The sequence below is a fragment of the Pantherophis guttatus genome, chromosome 1 (assembly GCF_059756535.1).
Source record: "Pantherophis guttatus breed Tessera chromosome 1, ASM5975653v1, whole genome shotgun sequence".
NCBI lineage: Eukaryota > Metazoa > Chordata > Lepidosauria > Squamata > Colubridae > Pantherophis > Pantherophis guttatus.
Window position 1 is genome coordinate 269,470,549 of NC_142063.1, and position 25,687 is coordinate 269,496,235.

Here is a 25,687-nt window from a genome sequence, read left to right on the forward strand (position 1 = left end):
TGGCATTTGTCACTGTTTATATTTTATTGGTGATGAAAAATACTCTGATTGAAGAAATATAAACTGATTAAATAACTGATTGCATATCTGATCAGATAATCTGGGAAGTTCTGTTACTATGTTCTTGAAGATGAGTGACTATTCAGATCAGTATTTTTCTGTTGATAGGTGATCTGGAAAGTGCTCCTGTTTTGATTAATTATGGATACAATGGATGCTTTTTTGAGTTTGAATGGCATACTGCTGCCGCCTGTGTCCTGTCTAAAACAAAAGGAGACCACTGCAAAGTTTCAGATCTTCAAGCTGGTATGTAGCTAAAAAGAATCTATGATGGGAAAATTCAGATTTCCTGTTTGAATTTGTGTCAGTTAACATTTTGTGTCAACTAGCAACACTGTTTTTTATCTTCAACCCAATATTAAGTATAGGGTCATACATACTTAGAAATGTTATTATATACCTTCCCTCTTACAATGACTTTTTATTAAAGAAGACTTTTTAAAATTTCTACTTAGGAGTTTCCTTCGACTTATCGCCACTGATGAATGAATCTTTCTCAATAAACACAAGTGACTATACCTTTCACATTAGTATTTGTGGCTCTTTGTCAAATAAGTATTGTGAGTCAGAGTCTGCAGTTTGTCAAGTAAAGAAAAGGTAAGTATTATGTGTATCTCCATTTTATGGGATGCTTGATGGCTTTTACATACTTTTGGTCCTTACTGTAAATTAGGAAAGTATCTAGGGCAGCGCTCAAAGAATGAAATAAACCAAAAATTATGAATAGGGCTGTTGCTTTACCCGCTCTGCGTTTTTTGTGTCCTGTAAAACCAGTGTTCCAATCTTGACATGGCCTTCACAACTCAAGTGAATCCAGTCTTTTCATCAGGTGAAGTGATGTTTCCTTTTTCCCCAACCCCAAGGCCAAATTAGACCCAGGATTACTGTTGACGTGCAAATAAAAATATGTTGTATCTTCAGAATGAGTTGGTTCCTTTAGCTAAGTGATTGTGAGGTGGTGAAAAAGATTAATTACATTTTGGAATATTATTCTGTGTTTTGTTAGGTTGTTTACATGACATTAAGGTTTTGGTTTATAATTCTGTCATGGATGTTTTATTCATATACTTACTGAATGGAGTATGACAACAATAATAATACTGAATGAATGCTTCCTCTAAAACAGTCTTGGGACCAAAAAAGCTCTAGGACATGTCTTCCAGTCCCAAGTGATCAATCCCAAGGAGCTGTTCCACTACATGAATTGCCCAGTGGCATGAACTCCTGATTAATACTTGACCTGAGCTCCTAATTTTATCGGGTGACTATAAATTTGTGCTAGGATGTGGCCTTAGCAATTTGCCTTCTAAATAAAATATGGATTATTGTTGATTATGATCGGAAAACATGATCCAAAGATGAGTGTATCTTTGATGAGCGATAGCACAGTTGGACAAACCATTATAGAGAAAGTTGGTTCATAAGATTGAACTTATCAGTCAAGAAACATATATGTGATAGTTACATATGGTTTTGTAATGCAGCTTAATTTTTGGGAATGTGAGATTATGCTGGAACATTTAAAACAAACTTACATGAAATTGGATTATTGTATACTTTTAGTGGCCAGGGTTCTTGGAATCTTGGGATGCCCAGTTCTCAGCTGTCCTATTATGATGGAATTATTCAGCTAAACTATCAGAATGGCACACCCTACAACAATGTGGAGCATACAAGACGGTCTACCCATATAACGTTCCTGTGCGATCGTGATGCAAACAAGAGTGTACTGGAGTATCAGGTAGGAGCTGAATAAGAAAAAATTCCTTTAATTCTGTTCTTGCACTGCATCTTTAAGTCAGCTTTTGAAGGGCTAACAAAACGGGTAATTAACTCACCAGACTTACTTTTTGAGTGGTATAGAGGGGGATCGTGCAGCTTTTTTTTTTTTTAATTGATTTATATGCCGCCCTTCTCCGGAGACTCAGGGCGGCTTACAATGCGTTAAGCAATAGCCTTCATACTTTTGTATATTTATACAAAGTCAGCTTATTGCCCCCACAAACTGGGTCCTCAATTTACCTACCTTAGAAAGGATGGAAGGCTGAGTCAACCTTGAGCCTGGTGAGATTCGAACTTACAGTAATTGCAGACAGCTGGTGTTAATCACAATGCTATCAGTCTGCTGAGCCACCAGGCCCTTGTGGCCTTGTGTTGATAAAAATAGACTCGTCAACCTGATTGCCAATGTCCAGTGATGGATATGGCACAAGAAGAAGATGATAGAGGGGGAATTCTAATTCCATATAAGCCTTATATCAGTGGTGAAATCCAAATTATGTTACTACCGGTTCTATGGGCGTGGCTTGGTGGGCGTAGTGTGGCTTGGTGGGTGTGGCTTGGTGGGTGTGGCAGGGGAAGGATACTGCAAAATCTCCATTCCCACCCCACTCCAGGGGAAGGATATTGCAAAATCCCAATTCCCTCCCCACTCCTGGGGGAAGGAAATTGCAAAATCTCCATTCCCACTCCACTCTGGGGCTAGCCAGCGGTGGTATTTGCCGGTTCTCCGAACTATTCAAAATTTCTGCTACCGGTTCTCCGAACTGCTCAAAATTTCCGCTACCGGTTCTCTAGAACCGGTCAGAACATGCTGGATTTCACCCCTGTCTTATATGCCTTGGAGATCTATCTTTATAGATTGCCTAGAAAGCATCAATAAATCAGCTTTGATGTCAATTTTAGATATTTTCATATAATTCTTATGCTTTGGGATGAAGTACACATACATTTCAGCTTTAAAGTAGCCTGCTCAGGGTCCCCTTGCTAACTCATTCATAAAATTGGCATATGGGGCATCTCCAGTTACACATTGGCAATTTACCAGAATGCTATCTACCAACCTCTGTAACCACTCCTGATATAGGACATTTCATCCTATCCGAACTTTTTTTTCCTTTATCTGGGCAAGTTATATTTCTAGGCAAAGTGCTTTTATATTTTTTAAATTTTTCAGTGAAGCCTCTATGGCTTATTGGGGGCTCTGAGAACCTTTTAGAAGTAGAGATGATGTTGGAACCTGGCACTTTGCTGTGCATCAGTTTTGTTTTCTTTTTTAACTTTACAGTTAGAAAAGTTTAATAGAATTTTTTAACTTTAACTTTTTAAACATTAATAGTTTCAGTTATCTGAAAGGAGAAGCTTAGTGGGCATTAAAAGAAGGTGCCTTCATTGTTGTCCTGGGCACCGCATTGAGGAATCTGTAGTTAAGCACATACATATTGAAAGTTTTTGTTTGGGGTCTGCTGCTTCTAATTGCAAGTATAAATATAGATTTTACTGAACATTCTGGTAGAAAAGCCTGAATCTATAAAGACAAAATCTGAGTCTGTAAGCTGAAACTTCTCATTTTGAACTGTCATAATATTGAGGTGTTCTATTTCCAATCTTGATTTTTTGCTTTCTATATTTTTGATCATGATAACTTAGAAGGAAGACAATTTCACATATAACTTCAAGTTGTATACTCAGTATGCTTGCCCAGAAATACCCACAGAATGTGTTGTAACAGATCCTCAAACCATGAAGCAATATGATCTGTCAAGGTAAATAAGAAAACAAAGGTCTGAATGTAAATTTTAAATATGTGGAATTCTCAGCTAGCAATTTTTCCAAGCCAAAAAACAACTTTATATTTTAATCTTAACACTACCTTGCATTGACCAGCAGTGCTGTCATTATGCTTAACTATCAGAGAATCAGTTTGTTGTGGAAAAATCGCTTGTTATCTTACAACTCCTAAAGGTATAGTTTTAATTGTTCATCCATCAGTATTGCTACTATCTCTGATGTGGATTAAATCTTATTTTCTCAATAGTGTGTTTTAAATCAACAATGGATAATTTCTAGTGCATTTCCATGCTTATCTCAGTAGGGAAATATAGGAATACAATTACTTCTGTCTTGTTTCTGAATACATTATTGCCAACTGTAACCTTTGTTTTTTATTTTTAAAAACTGATGTATAAAGGCTTAATAATGTTTGGTCTATTTTTAGTTTATCATTATTTGGCAATGTAAAAGAAAATTGGTTTGCAATGGACAACTCTGGAGAGACTGTTCACAAAAAATACTACATAAATGTCTGCCGACCTTTGAGCCCCATCCCAGGATGTGACAGAAGAGCATCCATCTGTGAAATGACATTCAAAAGGGGCGAGAGTGTAAGTATGTCCATTGTATAGAGAGACAGAATCAAAACTAACTTTGGAGTTCTCCTTTTCTTTGTATTCCTGGGTATTTATACAATATATGGGTAAGACCTGGAGAATTTTTATAATCTTTACAGAAAGAATGTGTGCATTTCTTATTGCATTATTTTAAATATTTTTTTCTTATAAATGCCTTTGCTTTAAAAATATTTCATTTCTCTCATTTCAGGCTGGCTCTTCTAAAATTTCCAATAGTAACCTTGGGATTGCCTGGAAAAGTCCCATTTTTGAAGGACCTGGTAGAATCCTCCTAAATTATACTGGTGGCTCACTATGCATAAGGGCAGATGATGAGAAGTCAGAACCTTTCTCAAGCCTCATCCATCTTATTTGTGCCAAGGGCCTTCTTGTAAGTTTCTGATGGTTTGTTTGTTTGTTTGTTTGTTTTACGCACTGTAGGTTCATAGTGTTATGGAATTGACCGCCACTATATAAGAGTAGAAATTATAGATTTCACCTTATAGATCAGTGGTTCCCAACCATGTTTTGGCCATGCCCCACCTAAGCATCTCTAAAATCCTGATGCCCCCCCTGTGACATATAATTCTTTGAGTCTTGTCTATGCATATATTAAAAAGTGTTGCTAAGGTCTAGACTCCAGACACCACATATTTTCCAGACTCGCTGCAGTGACAATCCACGCATGGATATTCACTTCTTGCTTTGCTAGAGACTGAGTGTAAATAATTTTTTCCATTGGTGTAGCCACGCCCTCTGCTCCTGCTCTTCAGTCTTTTCACTCAGTCTAGCTGAAGAGACTTTAGTTAGATTTCTCTGACATTGTCAGTTTTTTCTTAAGGTTTATTTCTGTTGGTTTTTTGTGGATTTCTACTTTTATTAATTTCTTATTATGATCAATTGGACTTAGTTGTTTGGATTTAACACGAAGGGCTGCGCAACGTGAATTCGAATTGCCCCCATTAAAAATCAAACTACCCCCCTGGGGCGTGGGCCCCACGTTGGGAACCACTGTTAGATGAATTCTTTGATTCCTCTTGTCATATTTTATGTATTTATTAATTTTAAAAATCTATACAGCCACCCATCTCACAAAACAAGTGACTCTAGGTAGCATACAATACATCTAAATAACAATAAAACACAAATGCCGTTTATTATTATTAAAAACATTAAAAACGATAAAAGCCCAACTAAAAAAATGGATCTTGAAGGGGTGTCAATAATAATGGAACTATTTTACTAGTTTGCCAGTTCTCTGGGATCGCGAGACCAGGTGCCAATCTAACTTCTGGAAAGATATTCCACAGTGCAGATGCCACAGCCTAGAAAGCCTGCCACCTAGGGCCCTCCAAATGTAGTTGAGTGACGGAGCCTATAGCATGCCTTCTCTACTAAATCCAGTGGCTCAGAAAGATGTAATTGGGGAGAGAGAGTCCTGAAATGACCCAATCCCATGCCATGTAAGGATTTAAAGGTCAAAAACAACAGCTTGAATTGGACTTGGGAAAAAACTGGCAACCAATGAAGCTCATGGAGCAGAGATGTAGCAGGTGTTCTATGAAGAACACATGTAACTGTCTGCGCTGCTGCATTTTGCACTAGGTGAAGTTTCCAAATACTCTTCAAGGACAACCTGATGTAGAGTGCATTACAGTAGTCCAACAGGGAGGTGACTAGGGATGAGGGAATGTGAATAGAACTTGATCTAGGAATGAGCGCAACTGATGCACAATACAATGTTGTGACTGCCACCTGCTTGTTGGTAAGAGTTGTGAGTCCACAAGGATCCCCAGATTGCATATGTGGTCTACTTCAGGCAGTATAATTCCATTGAGCAGCAAAGATGGCATAGTGATGAAATGTAGATGGATTTTACACTTGTTCAGTTAAGAGTGGAATGAATAATCTTTATATCATAATACTCCAACATATGCTTTGAAACCTTTGTGATTCATTTCATCTTCATCCAGCTGAAGTATCATTCAAGAGTGGAAATAAAGCACAACCAAAAAAAACCCTAGAATTTTCAGAAATATGAAGAACTGGAACATTTTCAAAGCACCTTAACAAGGACCACATATATGTAGTTATTATAGTATGCTAAATAATTCCCAATGTTGGGAAATCAGAACAGAGGGGGGAATAAGGTAGAGCAGGGTTGTCAAACCTGCGACCCACAGGCTGGATACGTCGCATGCTGACCACCCCCACCTCCATTTTAGCAAAGGGGAAAAAATTTGCGATACGTGTCGTCACAAGTTTGACACCCCCCCCCCCCCCCGGGATAGAGCATCCAGTTAATTAAACAGGACTAATTTAACTTTTCTATCACAGATTATATTATTAAAAATGATATAACTGCAGGATGAACTATTCTAGGCTTTTCAATTTCTTCATTACTAAGTAGAAGTGATGATGGCTAAGTAAGTTCTGTGTTTTAGAGGACAGTAGAGTACATTTCGCTTCGTCTATAGGCATGCTATTTTCTAGTTGCCTAGGTACTAACCAAGTCCAACTCTGCTTAGATTTTCAGTATTGCCCAGATTGGAACACTGACCCATTTCAGATTCACTTATCTCTCTTCCAGAGCAATTTCAAAATTGACATGTTGGCCTTCCAAAGTTTTGTTCCAAAATTGGCAAAATAAATATGTGTGTTTCTTTTAATATATTCCTTATCTTAACTTTTGGACCTGTTATATTTCCAGAATAGCAGCCCAAGATTTGTAGAGATGAAAGATTGTGTTGCAACTTTTCTGTGGGAAACTGAAGCTGCCTGTCCAGTCACCACTACACAAGGCGAGTCTCAGGTAAGAGCAGAGCAGAACAGGCTTATACTTGCATGCTATGTGTAATAGCATGCAAGTATAAGGATCCACATATAATACATGTTATTATATATGGATCCATATATAATACATGTAAATCCTCATAATCCATCTTTTGCTTGTTGCTCTCAAATTCAGTCTGAGAAAGCTTGCATGCATGCTATAGGTGAAATTTTGTTTCATCTGCCTCTTCTTTCTTCGCCTCTGCAAAGACTAAATAATTCTAGTTTTACATTTTTACCCAACAACTCCTTATTAATTTTCAATATGTAGAAAGGCTTCTGGGAGATGATTAAGACAGTAGAGGCAAGCGCTTGAAGCAAACAAATTTACAAAGAGCTCTAAATAGGATATTGATGTTAGAATTCACTTTTATTCAACTTCTTACAATATCTTTTTTTTTTTAAATCAGATTTTCCTAGATCATCCCCTAGATCCGTGATAGTGAACCTATGGCACGTGTGCCACAGGTGGCACGCAGAGCCATATTGGTGGGCACGTGAGCTCAGCTCGGGCCAGCTGATTTTCAGGCCTTCTGGGTCACCCATAAGTCGGCAAACGGGCTGTTTCTGGCCTCTAGAGGGCCTCTGGGGGTGGGGGTGGGGAAGGCTGTTTTTGCCCTCCCCAGGCTCCTAGAGAGGCTCTGGAGTCTGGGGAGATCGCATGCCAAAAGCGTGGGGAGCATAGAATTATGGGTGTGGGCACACGACCCCCCCACTTTTGGCACACAATGGCAAAAAGGTTAGCCATCACTGCCCTAGATCATTTCCTAGATCAATTTTATTGGGACAAACCTTAAAGTCTGTTTTTTAAAAAATTTCCAAGGAAGATTTGAGACACAAATGGCATAACCCTTAAACCTTGTATGTGATTTGGTACTAACACTGCTGTAGATAGAGGGCACTTTTGTAAATATTACTAACCTTACTTTACTTGATATTTGACTTTGACTTTCAACAAGATAAATATCCTGAATATAAATAGTTTTGAACTTACCTCTAGATAATCATAATCATATGGTAGATACTACTTCCTTGTCTCTTTATTTTTAAGGCTGAAAATGTTTTAAGTTTATGAATTGTGTCTTTCCCTCCAGAGCTGCTCTGTAAAAGACCCAAACACTGGATTTCTATATAACCTGGAACCATTAGCTTTGGAAAAAGCATACGTTGTCGAAGGAATTAAAAAGAGCTACATGGTAATAATTTTCGTTTCTAATTCTTACGGTTTTTCTGAAGTGAGTTAATAAATCGGTGTGCTTTCTTGAAGGAAGTATAGAAAACACACAGAACCATATCTTGTGCATTGTAAAAAGAATTCCTGATAATAGTAATGTTAATAAACAGCAAATACTGTAAATATACTGTGAGCTACACACTGGGAAAAGCTCTAGCCCAAGAACTGAACAAATGATTTATAAGCAGGATTTAGTAGTTAAAGATAAAAGACAGATCATTTAAATCCTGCAAAGCTGCTATGAAACAGAACAGAAAATACGAGTTAGATGAGTTAGTTATATGGGCTAGTTAGAAGGGTAAAAGGCAACTTACAGAGTTGTTACTGTGGAATTAGAATTTTTCATGTCAAAATCAAAGCTTACATTTATATTCTCTATCACTTTGGCTGAGCTAAAAACCTTGTAAAGATAACATGAATAAAACAGGAGGCTGCAATTACTAAGTGTGGTCTTGATAATCATGTCCATCAAATAGTAGAAAACTTAACATTGATTGTGTTCAATCTTTTAGGTAAGTATCTGTAGACCAGCCAAGGAATGTGGGCCTATTCATGGTACTGAAGTTGATGATTCAATTGGTGGGTGTGAAACAGAAGATCTGGAACACATTCGTTTGGTGAAATTGAACAAAACTCTTCAATTGTCTACAGAAGGATATCTGTCACTTACTTATACAGGTAAAGTGAGTGTGGCTTACTTTGTTAATGTTTGCCTTCCAATATAGTCATTACATGTTTTTGAGAGGTAATATTTAGTCATTATACAGTGCTCACCCCCTCATCCAATCAGGCTTTATTCTGCAATCTGTGGTTCCAAGAGCTCATATCTAGAGAAACACCTATTATTGTTAATTCAAAGGAAAGTAAAGAGTCAATGCATAATGTACAGCTTGTTGGCTATTGCCTTAGAAATTGTATATTCTTGCCCACCTTCTGAATTCACAGACATAAAGGTTTAATGCTTCTCCACATTCCTGTTAAAAAAAAAAAAAAAAAGAGTTTGGAGCTTAAAAATCTGGAGATGTGGAATTCAAGATATATAAAAAAAGCCCAATAAGAGAGATTGTAGAAAATGTTCTTTGCTTAAAGGGTATAATTTATCTCCATCATACTTTAATATTTTCTATTTCTTTAATCTATGCTAGTGAATGTATCCTGACTCGGTCATGTAAACGACATTTTATTTTTTTTAAAAGTACATGCTGAACTTGGGTGAAAATCTTTCCCTTGCCATCCCTGAAAACCATCATATTTCTCCTTACATTTAACTGTATTGTTCTTGTGGGTTGTTATTGTTGTTTTTTTTTTGCTCTTGTTACTGTCTGATGTTCCAATGTGTGCAGATTTAAAGGAACAACATATACAGTAGTCCTTGTTCAGCAATCACTTGTTCAGTGACTGAAATTATGATGGTGCTGAACAACAAAATGTATGGCTAATCCGTGTAGTTGTGGCTGTTGTAGTGTCCTCAAGGTCATGTGATAGAGCAAGGTGAATGTTTGGCAACTGGCTCACAATTACAACCTTGCAATGTCCGTCACTTGATTGCTGTTTGCTGCGTTTATTACTGTTTTCTGACAAGCAAAACCAATAGGAAATCAGCAGGAGGTTGCAAATGACAATCCTGCGATGTTATGCCTAAGTGAGATTTGCCTAACAATAGCACTTAGACTTATATACTGCTTCACAGTGCTTTACAGCCCTCTCTAAGCGGTTTACAGAGTCAGCATATTGCCCCCAACAGTTTGTTCCTCATTTTACCCACCTCGGAAGGATGGAAGGCTGAATCCACCTTGAGCCGGTGAGATTCGAACTGCTGAATTGCAGCCAGCAGTCAGCAGAAGTAGTTTTCAGTACTCTATTCTAACCACTGCCCCACCACGACAGCAACTCAGACTTGGCAATGGAATTCCCAGCTCCAAGTACTGTAGTTTACCACTACCTGAAAAGAGTTGGAGAATACTTTGTCTTGACGTTTTATGTTCATTCTTCAGGGCCCAATGACAGTTTCATCATCACTTTTACTTGTAATCGGTCCTATCCTGGAGAACTCAAATTTGTACATGAAGAAATGGATTCTGCAAGAAATATTCATAATACTTACTTTAACTTCTACACGGCGTTAGCCTGCCCACCTGTTCCAGTTGATTGCCAAGTCACTGGTAAGTAAACTAGAAAAGATAAATTTTCCATGTCAGGCACTAAGTGCCTTTATATATGTTTTTCCCCCCTACATTCAAATAGTAGGTAATGGAATTTCAGAGTTATGGACATCCGTATATTGTTATTTTCTAGAATCCAAAGATCGTTCAAGTGGAACATGGTTTAAAAGATGTAGAATTTAAGAAATTCTGAGCTCACATGTAGAGTGACTTCATTATCCTTCCACAGAAGGCATGAACTGCTTTTAAACATATTAGTAGAATAATCTTTGATTTTGAGGTGCTAGTCATTTTGTTCTTGTTCTATTTAGTAATTATTTTTTATTATACTACAAATCGTCTCTTTTACCTAAGGTACTGTAGTGGTTTTTCTTGTAAATTATGTTTAAAAAGAAAGAAGAAACCTTTTAAGAGGTTTTTGTTGACTTAATACTGCAAAGGTATTTTTAGGTGAAAATTTAAAATGCTCAGTCACTTTAAAAATTATTTTTTTAAATGTAGGAGGTCCAGAATTTATATTTATATTATTTACACATTCACATGCACACACTCATACATACATTTTTGTTTATTTCTTGAGATGTGCTTGAATATTTGATATAAAGATACTGGGAAGTTAAGTATAGTGAAGCACCCAACATTTATCTGTAGAATCTTCTGATTTCATAATGCATATTTTGTTTTAATATTATTTTATTACTTTGCTCTTCAAATGTCAGGCTTGGATGACTAACCTGTTGGAAATTGGGGTCTGACTTGGATAAGGAGGATTTGATTTAATCAAGCATTTCCAGTTCCTGCTTGTGTTTTCAGATTCTGATGGCAATGAATACGATCTGAGTGACTTGAGCAGAGACCATGAACCCTGGATTGCCCTGGATACAACAACAGATGCCAAAAAAAGAACTTTCTATCTCAATGTTTGCAGGCCACTTCCCTATATACCTGGATGTCCAGGTAAGTATCTTGGGTTAACTAATGATGTAGGTTTGAGCTCCCAGTGCTTAGAATCCAAATGAGCAGACATGGTTGAACAGACTACAGGGATAAGGTTCAGGCAATAGATTGAATCAGGAATCTGCATCCGGTTATTCATGAGCTGCAAGCTTCTCCCCAGTTGTAATTTTGTTACGCTTTATTGAATTGAATTGATTGATTGATTATATACCATCAAGTCACTGTCAATTCTTAAGTGATTACATAGATAAATTTTCTCCATGATGATTTATCCCTAACCTGGTCTTTCATGTCTTCTGATGGTGCACTCGTCATCACCTTAACTCAGGGCTGTCAAACTCGCGGTCCATGGGCCGGATGTGTCACGCGTTGGCCACACCCATGCCTGGTTTAGCAAAGGGGGGGAAAGTCCCGATATATCACGTGACGCAGCTGTGACGACGCAAGTTTGACACCCCTGCTTTAACTGAATCCATTCGCCATGGCTGTTGGTCCTTCTCTTTTTCTCTTTTCTTTCATCTTTCCCAACATTGTGGTGACTTCATTTGCCAATCATATTAATCAAAGCTAAATAAACAGTTTCGCCACATTTCTTATGTAAACCTGTCAATAGTTTATTTGTTTAAGGACCTTCAAATGATTTAAAAAATTGACTGAACTTTTTCTAAAAGCCTTTTAAGCTGGCTTTTATTCTTCTATCTTTGTCAGCTTGAATTCTAATGTTGGAATGTATATTATAATTGGGGAGAATAGCAATTATCAGCTCGATGCTTGGGTAAGGTAAAGATAGAAATAATAGTTTTAAACCAATTTTAATTTTTTTTAACAAAAAGACAACTGTAAAAATAAGGGAAGTAAAGAAAAATCCTTGTATATCAGCAAAGTCATATAGCGTTTATATTTAACTAGCCCATCATCAGTTCAGATATGATTAACTTAAGAAAAGGAGAAAATAATGTTAAATTACTGTGAGCCCTTCTTAAAAAGAATGAATGCAACCCTTTTTGGAAAACATAAACATCTATTTTGAAATGTGTCTTTTGGCTACAGCTGGCATACTGGGAGCTTGTGTGAAATATGCTGATAAAAGCCAAAATCTTGGTGTCATTCAAATAAGTCCTCAGGCTGCCACCGATGGATCCCTTACTATTGTGTATTTAAGTGGAGACATATGCAAAGATAAACTACAGTACTCAACCCGGATAATTTTCCAGTGTGATCAAGCTATGGTAAGTTCATGTTTGGGCAGTTTTTTTCAAACTTGGCAACTTTAAGATGTGTGGTATCCCAGAATTCCAAAGCCAGCCTACTGAGTTGAAATCTATACATCTTAAACTTGCCAGGTTTGAAAAACATTATGTACTGTATATGCAAAATCTAGTACCGTGATGGCGAACCTATGGCACGCGTGCCCAAAGTGCCATGCAGAGCCATATTGCCTGGCACGTGCGGCATCGCCCATTCCTCTTCCAGGTTTCTGGCATGCATGCGCAGGTGACAATGAGCCGGCCCTTGTGAGTGTGGCAGTGCCAGAAACCGGAAGAGTTCGTCTTCCATTTTCCAGCATGAGCATGCGCCCCGGCCAGCTGATTGGCGCATGCACGGCAGTAACCGGAAGACTTGCTAGTTGAAACCGAAAGTACTTTATCCAGCACACGCATGCCCCCTGGGCAGCTCCTCTTCCTGGTCACTGCCCTGATGTGCTTCCTTTTTGGCACTCTGTGCAGTGTGCATTCATGTGCGCTCCCTTTTCGGCATTCTGTGCTGAAAAGGTTTGCCATCACTGGTCTAGTATCTAGATGCCATAACACGATTGCTTTTTGAAACCTTGCAGGCTGGAATTATATCTGTTATTCATATCTTTTTCCAACTTGTTTGTATTGTTGCAGCATTCTTTATCCTAGTGTGTCATGAAGCTTAGGAATTCTGTTCCTTTAAAAATATATATCAAATAATTGTGCATAGGTGCATTTTTCAAGACTTCATTTTTTCTAACCTCAAAGGCTTTGGTTGGAAGAAACTTGAGTGTACAGCTGCACATTATCCCTTTCCCAGATGGTTTCTTGGGATACTGTCATGGCTCCGTTAGAGCAGTCTTTAACATCCTTCCCCCACCTTCCTCTACACCTGAAGAGAATCAGGGACTCCAAAAGTAATAACATACTGTACCTGTGTCATATGATTGTGTGTAGTTGATTTGGGTGGAATAGCTTCACAAACTTCCTTCTGCTTCTAAAGATGTAAAAATAAATTTAGAAGAACTAATCAATGGATGCTTCCTATTTGAAATCTAAATAGGAAGGACACTAAAATAGGACACTAAATTTTAAGTAAAAATAAAATAAAAGGCTCTGTTTTTTCTCATTATTTAAAAATGACTATTTCACATTGAGCAATACATACTGCTCAATTTGAACATTCATTTCCATTTTTCCACTTCAGAGAGAGCCTCAGGGGATGTGACCAATATAGGTTGATGGGAAGTTTATTCATTTAGGCTTAAAAAGCTTTAAGTTAAGTCTGATGACTTGCCTGACAGTTCAGCGTCTTAGCCTTCCCTCCCTCCCTCCCTGCACCAAAACTTGATGGTGTGATCTACAGAGGCAGTATGGAGAAGAGTTGCAATTCAAATCACTTGCTTAATTATTATTGTTTATTGTGCATTTGAATGAAGTTGGAGCTAAGCTAACAGAGGCAGAGGGAAGAATGAAGAAAAACAATATAGGAAAGATTGGTAGAGACAATGTAGACAGTAGATAGATACCGTAGGTGTTTAGATATGTGTTTGAAAACCTAGCTCTGCTGACTCATTTCGGGCTCACAGATCCACTTGGGATGGGTTAGCGCCTTTTTTTTTTTTTTTTAATTTGATTTATATGCCGCCCTTCTCCAGAGACTCAGGGCGGCTTACAGTGCGTTAAGCAATAGCCTTCATACTTTTGTATATTTATACAAAGTCAGCTTATTGCCCCCACAAACTGGGTCCTCATTTAACCTACCTTAGAAAGGATGGAAGGCTGAGTCAACCTTGAGCCTTGGAGAGATTCGAACCAGCAGTAAATTGCAGGCAGCTGTGTTAATAACAGGGTGCTTTAAACCACTGTAGTACCAAGGCCTTGAAGGACCTCCCCCTCTTTTTAACTTTTATTATTTTATTCCTATTTTAACTACCCCCTATGGGACCAAAATATTTATATGGTTTTTTTATGTTTTAATTGTAGAACAACCAGAATTACTGTGTGAGTAAGATGGGCAGTCTCCAAATTTGATAAATAAATATACTCTATCAATACTCTAAAGAAGCCAGTGTATTATGAGAACAAAGGCTGCTTCCATAGGTTACAAAAACAGCCAGTATGTGATGAAATGTCTGCAAATTGAGAATCATGTCACCTCCCCCACAATCATTACTGTGATTCTGCTGCGAACATATTTAAAATGGGGATAAAGCTAAAGAGCCTTGATAGTACAGGGGTTTAGTGCACCCTGTAATTAACACAGCTGCCTGCAATTTCTGCTGGTTCGAATCTCTCCAAGGCTCAAGGTTGACTCAGCCTTCCATCCTTTCTAAGGTAGGTGAAATGAGGACCCAGTTTGTGGGGGCAATAAGCTGACTTTGTATAAATATACAAAAGGATGAAGGCTATTGCTTAACGCATTGTAAGCCGCCCTGAGTCTCCGGAGAAGGGCGGCATATAAATCAAATTAAAAAAAAAAAAAAAACACATTGTCCCACAACATAGATTATATCTGTTATGTGGCAATACTGATTGGTTCTCCTGTTGGGTTGTAAAGTGATAGGTCAAAAATGAAATTCTCAGGTTTTCAGGTTTTTGTTTTTGTTTTTACAAATGAAATTTGAATAGAATGGATTGCCAATGAATCAGAAAATGGTGATTTAGTAGCATATAGGAGAATCAGAAGTTCATTCATGAATGCATGAAACCTGTCAAACCATTCATCTTTATGTTTAAGGGATCACCAGTGTTTCAATATGAAAAGGACTGTGAGTTTGTGTTTCTCTGGAGAACACTAGCAGCTTGCCCTGTGCACAGAGCAGAAGGTAAGTATGTGCACTTAAAAGAGTTTTGTTCTTCAATCTGTATATCTAAAACTTGTGAATACGTTTATATCAGGGATGAAATGCTCCCGGTTCGGACCGGATCGCCCGATCTGGTAGCAATGGAGGCAGATGATTTGGAGAACCGGTAGCAAAAATCCCTGCCCTCTCCCCCTCCATGCCCAACTGAGCCGCACAATCATCAGAGGCTTTTTTTTTTAACTTTTAAAAGCATTTTTCCTACAACCTTTTCAGCTGAAAAAATGCTTTTAAAAGTAAAAAAAAAAAAAAAAAGCCTCTTATGATTACGCAGCTCAGCTGGGTTCATCAAAGGCTTTTAAAAGGAAAAAAGCCTCTGCCGATCAGGCAACTCAGCTGGGATCGTCAGAGCCTTTTGAAAGCATTTTTTTACAACCTCTTCACTGAAGAGGTTGTAGAAAAAATGGTTTTAAAAGTAAAAAAAAAAAAAAAGGCCATGCCCACACAGTCACATTACCCCCCCTCACCAAACCACCTCCACAGAACCGGTAGTAACAAATTTTAGATTTCACCACTGGTTTATATTTAATATGCCAGTTGAAAGGCAGGTATTATCTTGAACTTTAATGTCCTGTCAGTTCTTTTCTAATTTGTGTATAACAGAAGTCTTAACTTCCAAATATGTCATATAGGAGCATTATGATTATGCATATACATTCCAACTCCAAAATTGTTATCGTTACAGCTGCTAATATTAACTATTTTTTAATTTAATGTAAATTAAATAAAAAGTTGTTATTGACCTAACTCTACCTTTTACTTTTTGGAATTGGAGCCTTCAGTATTTGTTATAAACCAGAGATAGGCTTTGGACCAGAAGAGATTGCCTTACTTTTTGTATGTTTGTGATATGCATGTAATATATTCAGAAAACAGGTGATTCAGGTGTTTTTGGAACAGAAGTATTGTGTAACTAAAAATTGTCTGTACTGTTAGTTTTAATATTTTTAATTATATACTGTAAAATATATAGGAAAAAGGAAGGATTTGTGAAGAAAAATAAAATACATAAAATGTTTAATTTTTAATTCTCTTTAGAAGTGTGGAGTCATTTGTTACATCTTGTATATTCTTTAGTTTGCTTTTTAGTGATACCCCTTGGCCATATAGTTTCAGAGTGAGGAGATGAAGGAAAAAACAAGAGTAGTCATTAAGGGAAGGTATTGGAAAGGAAGTTGTATGAAACAGAGAAAGTGGGGCAGGATGCATCAGCCTTACCTCATAACTTGCGTCATAAGACCTGCCTGTTTTTTGTGCTCAAAAACCCGGAACAATCAAGCTGTTCCAAGTTTAATTCAGACAACCTGCATCATACCTAGAATGGTTCAGCTATATAGGAATAGTACTTAAATCTCTCTCTCTAAGTGGTTTACAATAGTCAGCATATACTGCCCCCAACAATCTGCATCCTCATTCAGTCTTGGAAGAATGGAGGGCTGAGTCAACCTTAGGGTCAAACTCCAGGCTGTGGGCACAGAGGCAGCCTACAATTCTGCATTCAAACCGCTGTGCCACCTTGGCTCCATATTTCTTTGTGGCTTTTTTTTTTTTGCTTTTGATACTTGCATTGGATAATCTATTACTGTGAAAGCAGTTTTAATGATAGTCAATTTGCTTTACAAAAATTTGTACACTGGAATTTCTGTTTAATTTGCTGAAAGAAAGTTAAGTGATAACTGTATGTCATTCTACAGCATTAGATCATAATTTTTTCCCGTGTGGCTTTGGTTTTTTTTTTTTTAAGGTGAGAACTGTCAAGTGAAAGATCCAAGATATAGTTATGTATATAACTTGTCACCACTTCGTGGGAATGACATTAAAGTCAGCACCGAAGAATATGACTACTACTTTAGAATTTGTGATGGATTAAGAACAGGGCTTTGCAAACAATCAAGCAACAATGAAGATGTTGTGTCATCATGTCAAATTAAAAAACAAGACCCACGTGCTAAAAAAATAGCAGGTAAGGTCATTCTCAGATTGTTGCCTTGATTTGTTATCCAAACAAATGTCATCATAGAACTTTTCTTGAATCTCCATTAGTGATATTACTCTAGCTAACTTGAGCCAGCAGTCCTCTGGGTGTGCTAATAATTCCGTGTGATTACAATAGGCCAACTAATATGAAATTCTTTGCTGCTGATTGTTAATGTCCTTTCCCCCTGTACCCTCACAGAATTTTAAATTCATCTGAAAGCACTGTGGACTTCTTAATTTCTGTACATTTTTATAAACATGCAAATCTATATATACAGTATATAAATGCATATACTTGTCAGTTTATGTATCTTAGGTACACTTTTATTTGCTAATTTTTATCTTTACATCTTATGCCACTAAATAATTTCCATTCTCTTTTTGTGTGATAAAGTAAAGGTAATTAGACCACAGGCAGGATGCCTGGATGCTCTGCAGCAGAACAGGCAATGGGATGCCATCCACATTGTAAGGGCCCCCCCAGAGTCATTGAGATATGGATGGCTATAGACGTGGAATAAATAAAACCTCTCCATGTGGGTACTCCCTTGTTGCAGGGATGGGTCTTGAACAAATGATATGCAGGAAATAGTTTGCGTGACTGCTCAACTTAATGTAAAGACTAGCATTGGAAGTTTTAGTAGGGTATTGTATGCTGTGATTAAAACTGAATTGTTAAGCTTCCATTCTCTTCTCCCAGAAACATAACTATGTTAGTTTTTTTGATACAACTCTAAGAATCTTCTTCCAGATAAGGACAGCTCATTCTCTCTCTGCACACATATGCTTAAAACTTTAATACATTTTCAATAGGTTTCTCTTAATATTTTGTCATATACATTTCTGTAACTAGGTTTGCAGACTGAAAAACTGACATATGAAAATGGATTGCTTAAGATAAACTACACTGGTGGGGACATATGTCACAAGGTGTTTAACAGATCAACAGCCATATTTTTCTACTGTGATCCTAATCCTAATTTGCAGGTAAGGGGCCTTGGGGACTTTAGTCTGTTCCAGAATAATTAAATGTGGCTTGGCAGTTGTCTAAACTTGGAAAGAGAAAGAAGGTCTGTATAGATCAACCATACAAAAATTAAATGCAGTGAGAGATTAGAGTTGCATAATCCCGAGAACTGCCTATTAGATAACATGTTTATTAAGGACAAAGGTATATACTGAGTCCTCAGATGCAAATGAAGCTGCTAATGATCAAGGACAATCCCTTTTTTGCATTGTGTCAGAAGGAAAAATATTAAATATATGTAATTTCACCATTTAATTAATTTTTATTTTAGTTAAGTTTAAAGAAAATCATATGTAGCTTTTGTCCAGGCCTAACCCTAACCCTAACCCTAACCCTAACCCTAACCCTAACCCTAACCCTAACCCTATTCATTGCTTTGTCCTGTGCAGTGCTTCTCTTAAAGAATTACCCTGCTTGAAGGACATAAGACTGGACTGATGGGGTTTTGATTTTTAATGTATTTAATATGCGTTTAATATGTATTTTAACATGTTTCTTACTTGGATTGAGATTGTATATCTTAATTGTTGTGAGCCTCCCTGAGTCCTATGGAGATAGAGCGGCATATAAATCTAATTAAAATAAATAAATAAGATATATAAATTCTTGCCATGTCACTGTCATTTCTTTTTCATTAATTTTGTGCTGCAGTGGCTGTCATTTATATATGTTCTGATTCTTTTATTGAAGAAAGCCTGATAAATGGCATGGAAATAAAAAAAAGGTTGAAATTGCAATAGCTTAAAGCAGGCATCTCCAACCTGCAGCCCTCGGGCCACAGCTAGCAACGCAGCCCCACAAGATCATAAACTTTTACCCTTATGTGTGTTTGTATATATATTAACTATATATTTATATGTGACTCAATTTAATTCGTCTTCACTCAATATGGACCAGGCAAGCCGAAACGTTCGAGATGCCTATTTTAAAGGAAGAGGCTGTTGTGGCCTGTCGGCCGCCGGCCCCTCCAGCAGTTGAATCAGAAGAGGAGGAGAAGGCATGGGAGTCAGTGTCAGCATCAAGGCAACCTGAGAGTTCCAAGGGGAAAGAGGGAATGGAGCTGGCAGAGAGAGAGAGGCAGAGGCAGAGCCATCAGCCCTCAGCCCTCAGATGGAGAGTCAACAGCCCCTAGGTCTGGAGGTGGCTAATGAGGAAGAGGAGGAACAGCTGGGTCCAGTGCCTGACACACAGATGCGTGGAAGGCAGAGAAGAGGAGAGTAGTGGAAATCCGTGGCCCAATCCTTGGGAAGGAAGAGCCACCGCTGTTTGTGAAGCCCCACCTTAGCTCTGGGGATAAAAGGTAGGGGGCGGAGATGAATAGTTGTGGCAGACAACTATTCATCTTCTGGCTGGACAGACTTGTTAGCCTGCATTGAGAGAGAAACTATTTGCCAGGGCTGCTGGCGCTCCTAATAAAGGAATCTTTTGAGTTAACTTCAGACGGTTTGTCGTGTTTGGGGAGATGGGTCAGAACAGAGGCTCTGTCAAAGGATTGGTTCGTTTGATGATAGATTGCTAAGACTTTCTAGGTTTACAGTGGGAAGAGTCCAGCCCATGTTTCTGGCCTTGCCTTCTTTCTTCCACTCTTCAGTCTTGGAATTACTCCCTTGTGCAAAAGAGCTTGAGGATCCACTTCCAAATTTCCATCCATGATTTAATATTTTTAGCTGTGATGCTGATGTGGTCTAGACTCTAGAATATGCAATAGTTTTTTTTTTATCTGTTTCCATAGCCAGTATTTCTGAAGGAAACCGAAGATTGCACCTATATGTTTGAATGGCACACTCCTTTTGCCTGCCCACCTGCCAAATCTGTTGAATGCTCCTATAAGTAAGTTGTCTTTCCCCAGAGTGTTTTTAGGATTTTCTGTTTTATTGATCTATTGCTTAATCCATACCAGATATAAGATTTGCTGTGACATTCTGAGAACATGAGTTTTCCTCTTCTGTAACTGTAGCCTTACTTGTACATGAGCAGCATTTGAGTGCTGTCAAGGTAAAATTGTGTGGTCTAACTCAAACAAAAGAGGAATTAATTAAAGTAATTAATTACTTTAATATTACAATATTACAATAATTACAAATATTGAAAAATAGAGACAAATGCTAGTATATGTTTAAGTCTTTTCTTGCAATATTCCAATATGCCTGTCAGAGTTGTAGGCTAAGATTAATAGCAATAGCAATAGCAATAAGACTTATATACCGCTTCACAGTGCTTTACAGCCCTCTCTAAGTGGTTTACAGAGTCAGCATATTGACCCCAACAATTTGGATCCCCATTTTACCCACCTTGGAAGGATGGAAGGCTGAATCAACCTTGAGCCTGGTGAGATTCAAACTGCCAAATTGCAGTCAGCTGGCAGTCAGCAGAAGTAGCCTGCAGTAATGCATTCTAACTGCTGCGCCATCATGGCTCAATTTTCCAAATTTCCCAATTTTCTCCTGCAGGCAGCTGTGCTTGCCAAGAAACTGGGGACAAATCTTGGGCTTTGGATCGCAGTCTATTTTAGCCCTAATGCTCCAGTGTGCAGTTTGGATGATGGACAACATTGGATGTCAGTAGTGCATTAGAATTGCTTTATGCGGTTAGAGAGGAATTCAAAAGAATTGTGCATACATTCAAAATTTATGTAAATACGATTGTTTTGAATATTTCACTTGGATTTTTGTAATAAAAGTTGTCTACATCTTGAATATATTTACTCTGTTCAGTTATCATTAAATGTTTTTTTCTTGTTTTGTAGAGATAGTGCTGGCTATTCCTATGATCTCTCTCCTCTGACCCAACAAAAGAAAAACTGGGAGGCTATTTCAAAGACTAGCTCTTCACAGAAATACTACATCAATGTTTGTAGATCATTAGTACCTCATGTTGGAGCTGGTAAGAATTGGGGGAAGTGTATGCTATTTACTCAGACGTTTTATAGGAGGTTGAATGTGCCACCAGATTCTGAACAAAATAATTCAGTATCTTTGTGGTGAGTCATTTTGCTCAAGTTAAATCTAGCCTTTTATGCCTGATTTGCCATCTATCTGCTGGTAAATTCCTATCTGTGTTAATGAATAAAATTTCATTATCAGTTATACAAATCTGGACAATGAAATAGTCGCCAGCAGACTGTAAGCTTGGTGCCACGCTATTGGATCAAGCTAGGACTTGGGCAGCTGAGACTGGGATGGGATGGCTGCAACTTTGTGCCAGGTTGCTGGAGCAGCTGATGCTCCCTGAGTCGTGATGCCCCAAGAAACCCCTGAGTTGAGTGGCCCTGGGGCTCTTTACTGTACCACAAGGCACAGTGCAGGAAAGCCAGAAGGGCAAAGATGGGAAAAATGGGAATAGTTGAAGGGAAGTCATTCCCTTATCTTGGAAAAATTGAGGCTTAGGTCTGGGAAAGGACCAAGCCTAGAATGGCTTGGATATGGTGGGTCCTTGGCTAATGATGGCAATGGGGGGGGGGGGGGGCTAGCAGGATTGCTGTTGCTATTTGATGTAGTCATGTGACATTGCATTTTCTGACTGCGTCACTTAGCGATCTAAATTCTGGTCCAAATCACTGGTGTAACTCGAGGATTATGCTGAGTATGTATTAAGGGAAGTTGGAATGGAAAAAGAAAAACATGGTTTTAAAACAGGATGAAGAAACATCACTAGCTTGCACTATGCTGATGACATTGCCTTGATAACTGAAAATGCAAAGGATTTATAAGCTCTAGTAATAAAAGTTAAAAAGCTAAGAGAAAAAAGTGATTAAATTAAACATAAAGATAGAACAATAAATGCCAACAGATAGAACAACCAGCTTTAAAATTAGTAATAAAGATACTGATATGGTGGATAACTTCTGCCTTTAGGTTCAGCCATCAACAGTAAAGGAACAAGCAGTCAAGAAATACATCACATAGCATTTGGTACAGTAGCCATGAAGATTCTGAAAAAGACATTCCTTTGTTTAAATTGATTGGCCAACTACTTACCATTCAGATGTGATGATGTATCAGATCAGAATTGGGCAAGCCAGGGAAATAGATGGGTGAGTGGGTGGGTGGGGAATGCTGCAGTGTCCCTATAGTTGGTTGTAAGAGCAAATGACCACCAGGACGCTGCAATGGAACCAGGTCATAAGTAAATTTTGAAGGGTTCTCCGTAATTGCAAACAGTCCCTGAGCAATGATTTCATCTATATAACATCTTATCTATAAAAAGGATTGTCTCATCTTGAAGTAACCTTTATTTTTTTGCCAGATCCAGATTTTTTTTTTAAAAAAATGCCATTTCTTTAATGTACCCTTTCTGTGTGTATATATTTATCCATACTAAATTACTTTTGTTTTCTTACTGGGTTTTTTTTGTTGTTGTTCCAAATTTAGATTTTTGTCCCCCAGATGCTGCAGCCTGCCTAATGAATGGTTCTAAGTATATAAGCTTAGGTGAAGTGGCTGAGGGGCTGAGATGGGAAAATGGTGTTTTTGTTCTTAAATATATAAATGGTGAGAAGTGTGAAGACCATATCCGGAAGAAATCTGCAATCATCCATTTCAAATGTGATGAAAAGAAAGATGTAAGTATGTTTCATTTATTGAGGGCTTGATGAAAACATTTCATAGGCTCCTATGAAAATAATGGTCATAGAATTAGAATCCTAATTCTTATTTGGATCTCATTTTCATAAATTTGCCTCTACATGGAATAAAATTCATCTTTTCATTTCTTAGGAGGAAACAGTTATTTAGCTACAGCTATTTGGGTATAGTAGCAAGATAACAGATAACCAGTATTGACTGTAAGAAAAAAAACAAAAAGAAGTTTTCTGCTTCAAAAAACTCTTATAAGTAATAATAGGCAAACTGGTATCTTCCAGAAATTTAGACCAGTGCTTCCAAAATTCCTGACGTTGGTTATACTGATGTAATAATGCTTCAGAGTATGTGGAGATCATCTCCATGCCTGTCTTGAAATGTAAATTCATTAGCATTATCCAGTTAATATTAGTCACAATTTTTATGTGACCGCTGAAAAAAGATGAACTGATCCCAGCTTGCCATGTTTTCATTATTTTTCTAAGTGGAAATGTTGTTTCTTGAATACTGAGAAAACCATTGTCTATCAGCTTTGCATGTACTCATATTCTCCTTTTTTTATCTGCCAGAATTCCAATCCAGAATTGGTAACAGCCCATATGGATTGTGAATATAATTTTATGTGGTATACAGCTGCTGCATGTCCTCTGAAAAGCAATATGCACAATAATTGCACTGTGTCTAACCCTCGTACAGGTAATATTTTTCTCTAAATGCGGGTTGACTAAATGTAATAAGTAAGTAGAAAAGAGGACTGGAGTTGACATCTAATGCCATAGAAATGTCTCAGGATATGGAACAAGCAGTTCATGCTAGAAAATGCTCAATGTTTTTTCAAATGTTAACTGAACTGAAGCAGTTTGCCCTGAAGGAATGGGCCATAATTCCCATGTAGTCACACAAAATCTTGATCACTAAGTACCAAAAGTGTTTGGTTGCAGTTGTTACAGCCAAAGATAGAACAATTAGTTACTGAATCTAGTGAGGTGATTTGTTTTCTTTTTGGCATATTGCATGTTGGTTGCATTAATAAATTTGGGAGAGGTTCATTGAGACCCATAGAAAGCTCTGACAACATTCATTGACAAAGATAGACAAAAGGTTAAGAAATCCAAAAGGAAGCAAGTGCTTTTTTACAGAATTAGACTTGTTACCTTCCCATTTAGAAAAATTATACTTTTTTCTGTCCTGTAATTTTGTTAGCATAATCCCCATATTCCTCATCTTTACCAGCAAGTAAGTTGCCCTCTGGTCTATATACCCATATGCCTCTTGGTATTTCTTAGTTCCACTTTCTCTCCATATTTGGTAAATGCTGCTTTCCTTTCCCTATATATTTTGTTCTGTAGTGTTTAGTTGAGAATATTTTAGAACTAGCGTTTGACTGATTTATGACAACAATACACATATTAATCAATATTCTCTTTTAATGAAGTGGATTACTGCCTTGTTATTATTTTTTTATATATTAAAGCCTTTTCCTTTTAACTTGATTGAGATGAATGTTCCCCATTCCTCATTCCTTTTATGGTAATGGTATTTTTTTCCCCAAGTCATTTTTTTCTTCAAGTAATGAATTGATTACAGCTGTGCAAAATCTTCAGATGTGTGCTTTATAAATTAAAATACTTCCTTGAAGCTACTTGCACTGCATTACAGCTACTGCTGTCTCAGAGTGAAGCAAAGGGATCTAAGTTCCAGCAATTACACATTTAAATGTTCATTGATCTCTCTCTCTCTCTCTCCCTCCCTCCCTCCCTCCCTCCCTCCCTCCCTCCCTCTCTCTCTCTCTCTCTCTCTCTCTCTCACACACACACACACACACACACACACACACACACACAAAACCTTGGAAATATTTGCTATTGTATCTGATTGCAGGAAAATATGCACACCATATAATTTCAAAGGAAGCTTGCATAGAAGAAAAGGGCAATACAGTCATTCACAATTGCAACATTTGCAGCATCCTGCGGCTATGTCAGGATGGTGAAACTCGCAGCTCGGATGCGCCGCTCTGGCAACGCCCATGCGCAGTTTAGCAAATGGGAAACAAGTCGTGATACGTCACGTGATGCCTCCGTGACGATGCAAGTTTGATACCCCTGGGCTATGTGACCCCCATTTGTAATTTTCCCACAAGCAAGGAGAATGGGGAAGCTGTCAGGAGGTTGCAAGTCACTAAAGCAAGTTGTTCCCAACTCTTGCCATTTTTTTCTGACACCTGCCCACATAATACCCTATAGTGCTTGCTCACACTCCTTAGTGCCCATCCATGATGCCCACCTGGCCCATCATAGGCATACATATCACCTGGCCCATCAAAGGTCTTGACCTGCTTGCCTTGATTCTTGCCTCTTTCCATTGGTCCTTGTTTAACCACAGCAGTGGGGACTGCTGGGATTGCCATCACTAAGTGATGCAGTCATGTGACATCATGCTTTAAAACTGGATCGCTTTGTGATGGAAATTTCAGTCCTAACTGTCATCATGACCTTCTATATCCACTGGTACAGAATAAAAGCCATAACCGTTATTATATTAAATTTTTATCTCTTGTTTGACCACAGTAACAGGAAGGCTTTGGGTC

At 37.9% G+C, this 25,687-nt stretch overlaps 1 protein-coding gene across 1 annotated transcript in view; it reads left to right on the forward strand.

Annotated features, from left to right (window-relative positions):
* IGF2R (insulin like growth factor 2 receptor) overlaps positions 1 to 25,687 on the forward strand; it is an 84,615-nt gene that overhangs the window by 34,636 nt on the left and 24,292 nt on the right. The window contains exons 14-32 of the mRNA XM_034428528.3: positions 169 to 306; positions 516 to 657; positions 1,624 to 1,801; positions 3,490 to 3,605; positions 4,058 to 4,223; positions 4,441 to 4,620; positions 6,940 to 7,041; positions 8,156 to 8,257; positions 8,808 to 8,973; positions 10,290 to 10,457; positions 11,271 to 11,414; positions 12,465 to 12,643; positions 15,390 to 15,477; positions 17,258 to 17,476; positions 18,344 to 18,477; positions 20,250 to 20,347; positions 21,264 to 21,400; positions 22,888 to 23,078; positions 23,667 to 23,793. Coding sequence (XP_034284419.2) covers positions 169 to 306; positions 516 to 657; positions 1,624 to 1,801; positions 3,490 to 3,605; positions 4,058 to 4,223; positions 4,441 to 4,620; positions 6,940 to 7,041; positions 8,156 to 8,257; positions 8,808 to 8,973; positions 10,290 to 10,457; positions 11,271 to 11,414; positions 12,465 to 12,643; positions 15,390 to 15,477; positions 17,258 to 17,476; positions 18,344 to 18,477; positions 20,250 to 20,347; positions 21,264 to 21,400; positions 22,888 to 23,078; positions 23,667 to 23,793 — 2,775 coding nt within the window. The remainder of the gene's footprint in view (positions 1 to 168; positions 307 to 515; positions 658 to 1,623; positions 1,802 to 3,489; positions 3,606 to 4,057; positions 4,224 to 4,440; positions 4,621 to 6,939; positions 7,042 to 8,155; positions 8,258 to 8,807; positions 8,974 to 10,289; positions 10,458 to 11,270; positions 11,415 to 12,464; positions 12,644 to 15,389; positions 15,478 to 17,257; positions 17,477 to 18,343; positions 18,478 to 20,249; positions 20,348 to 21,263; positions 21,401 to 22,887; positions 23,079 to 23,666; positions 23,794 to 25,687) is intronic.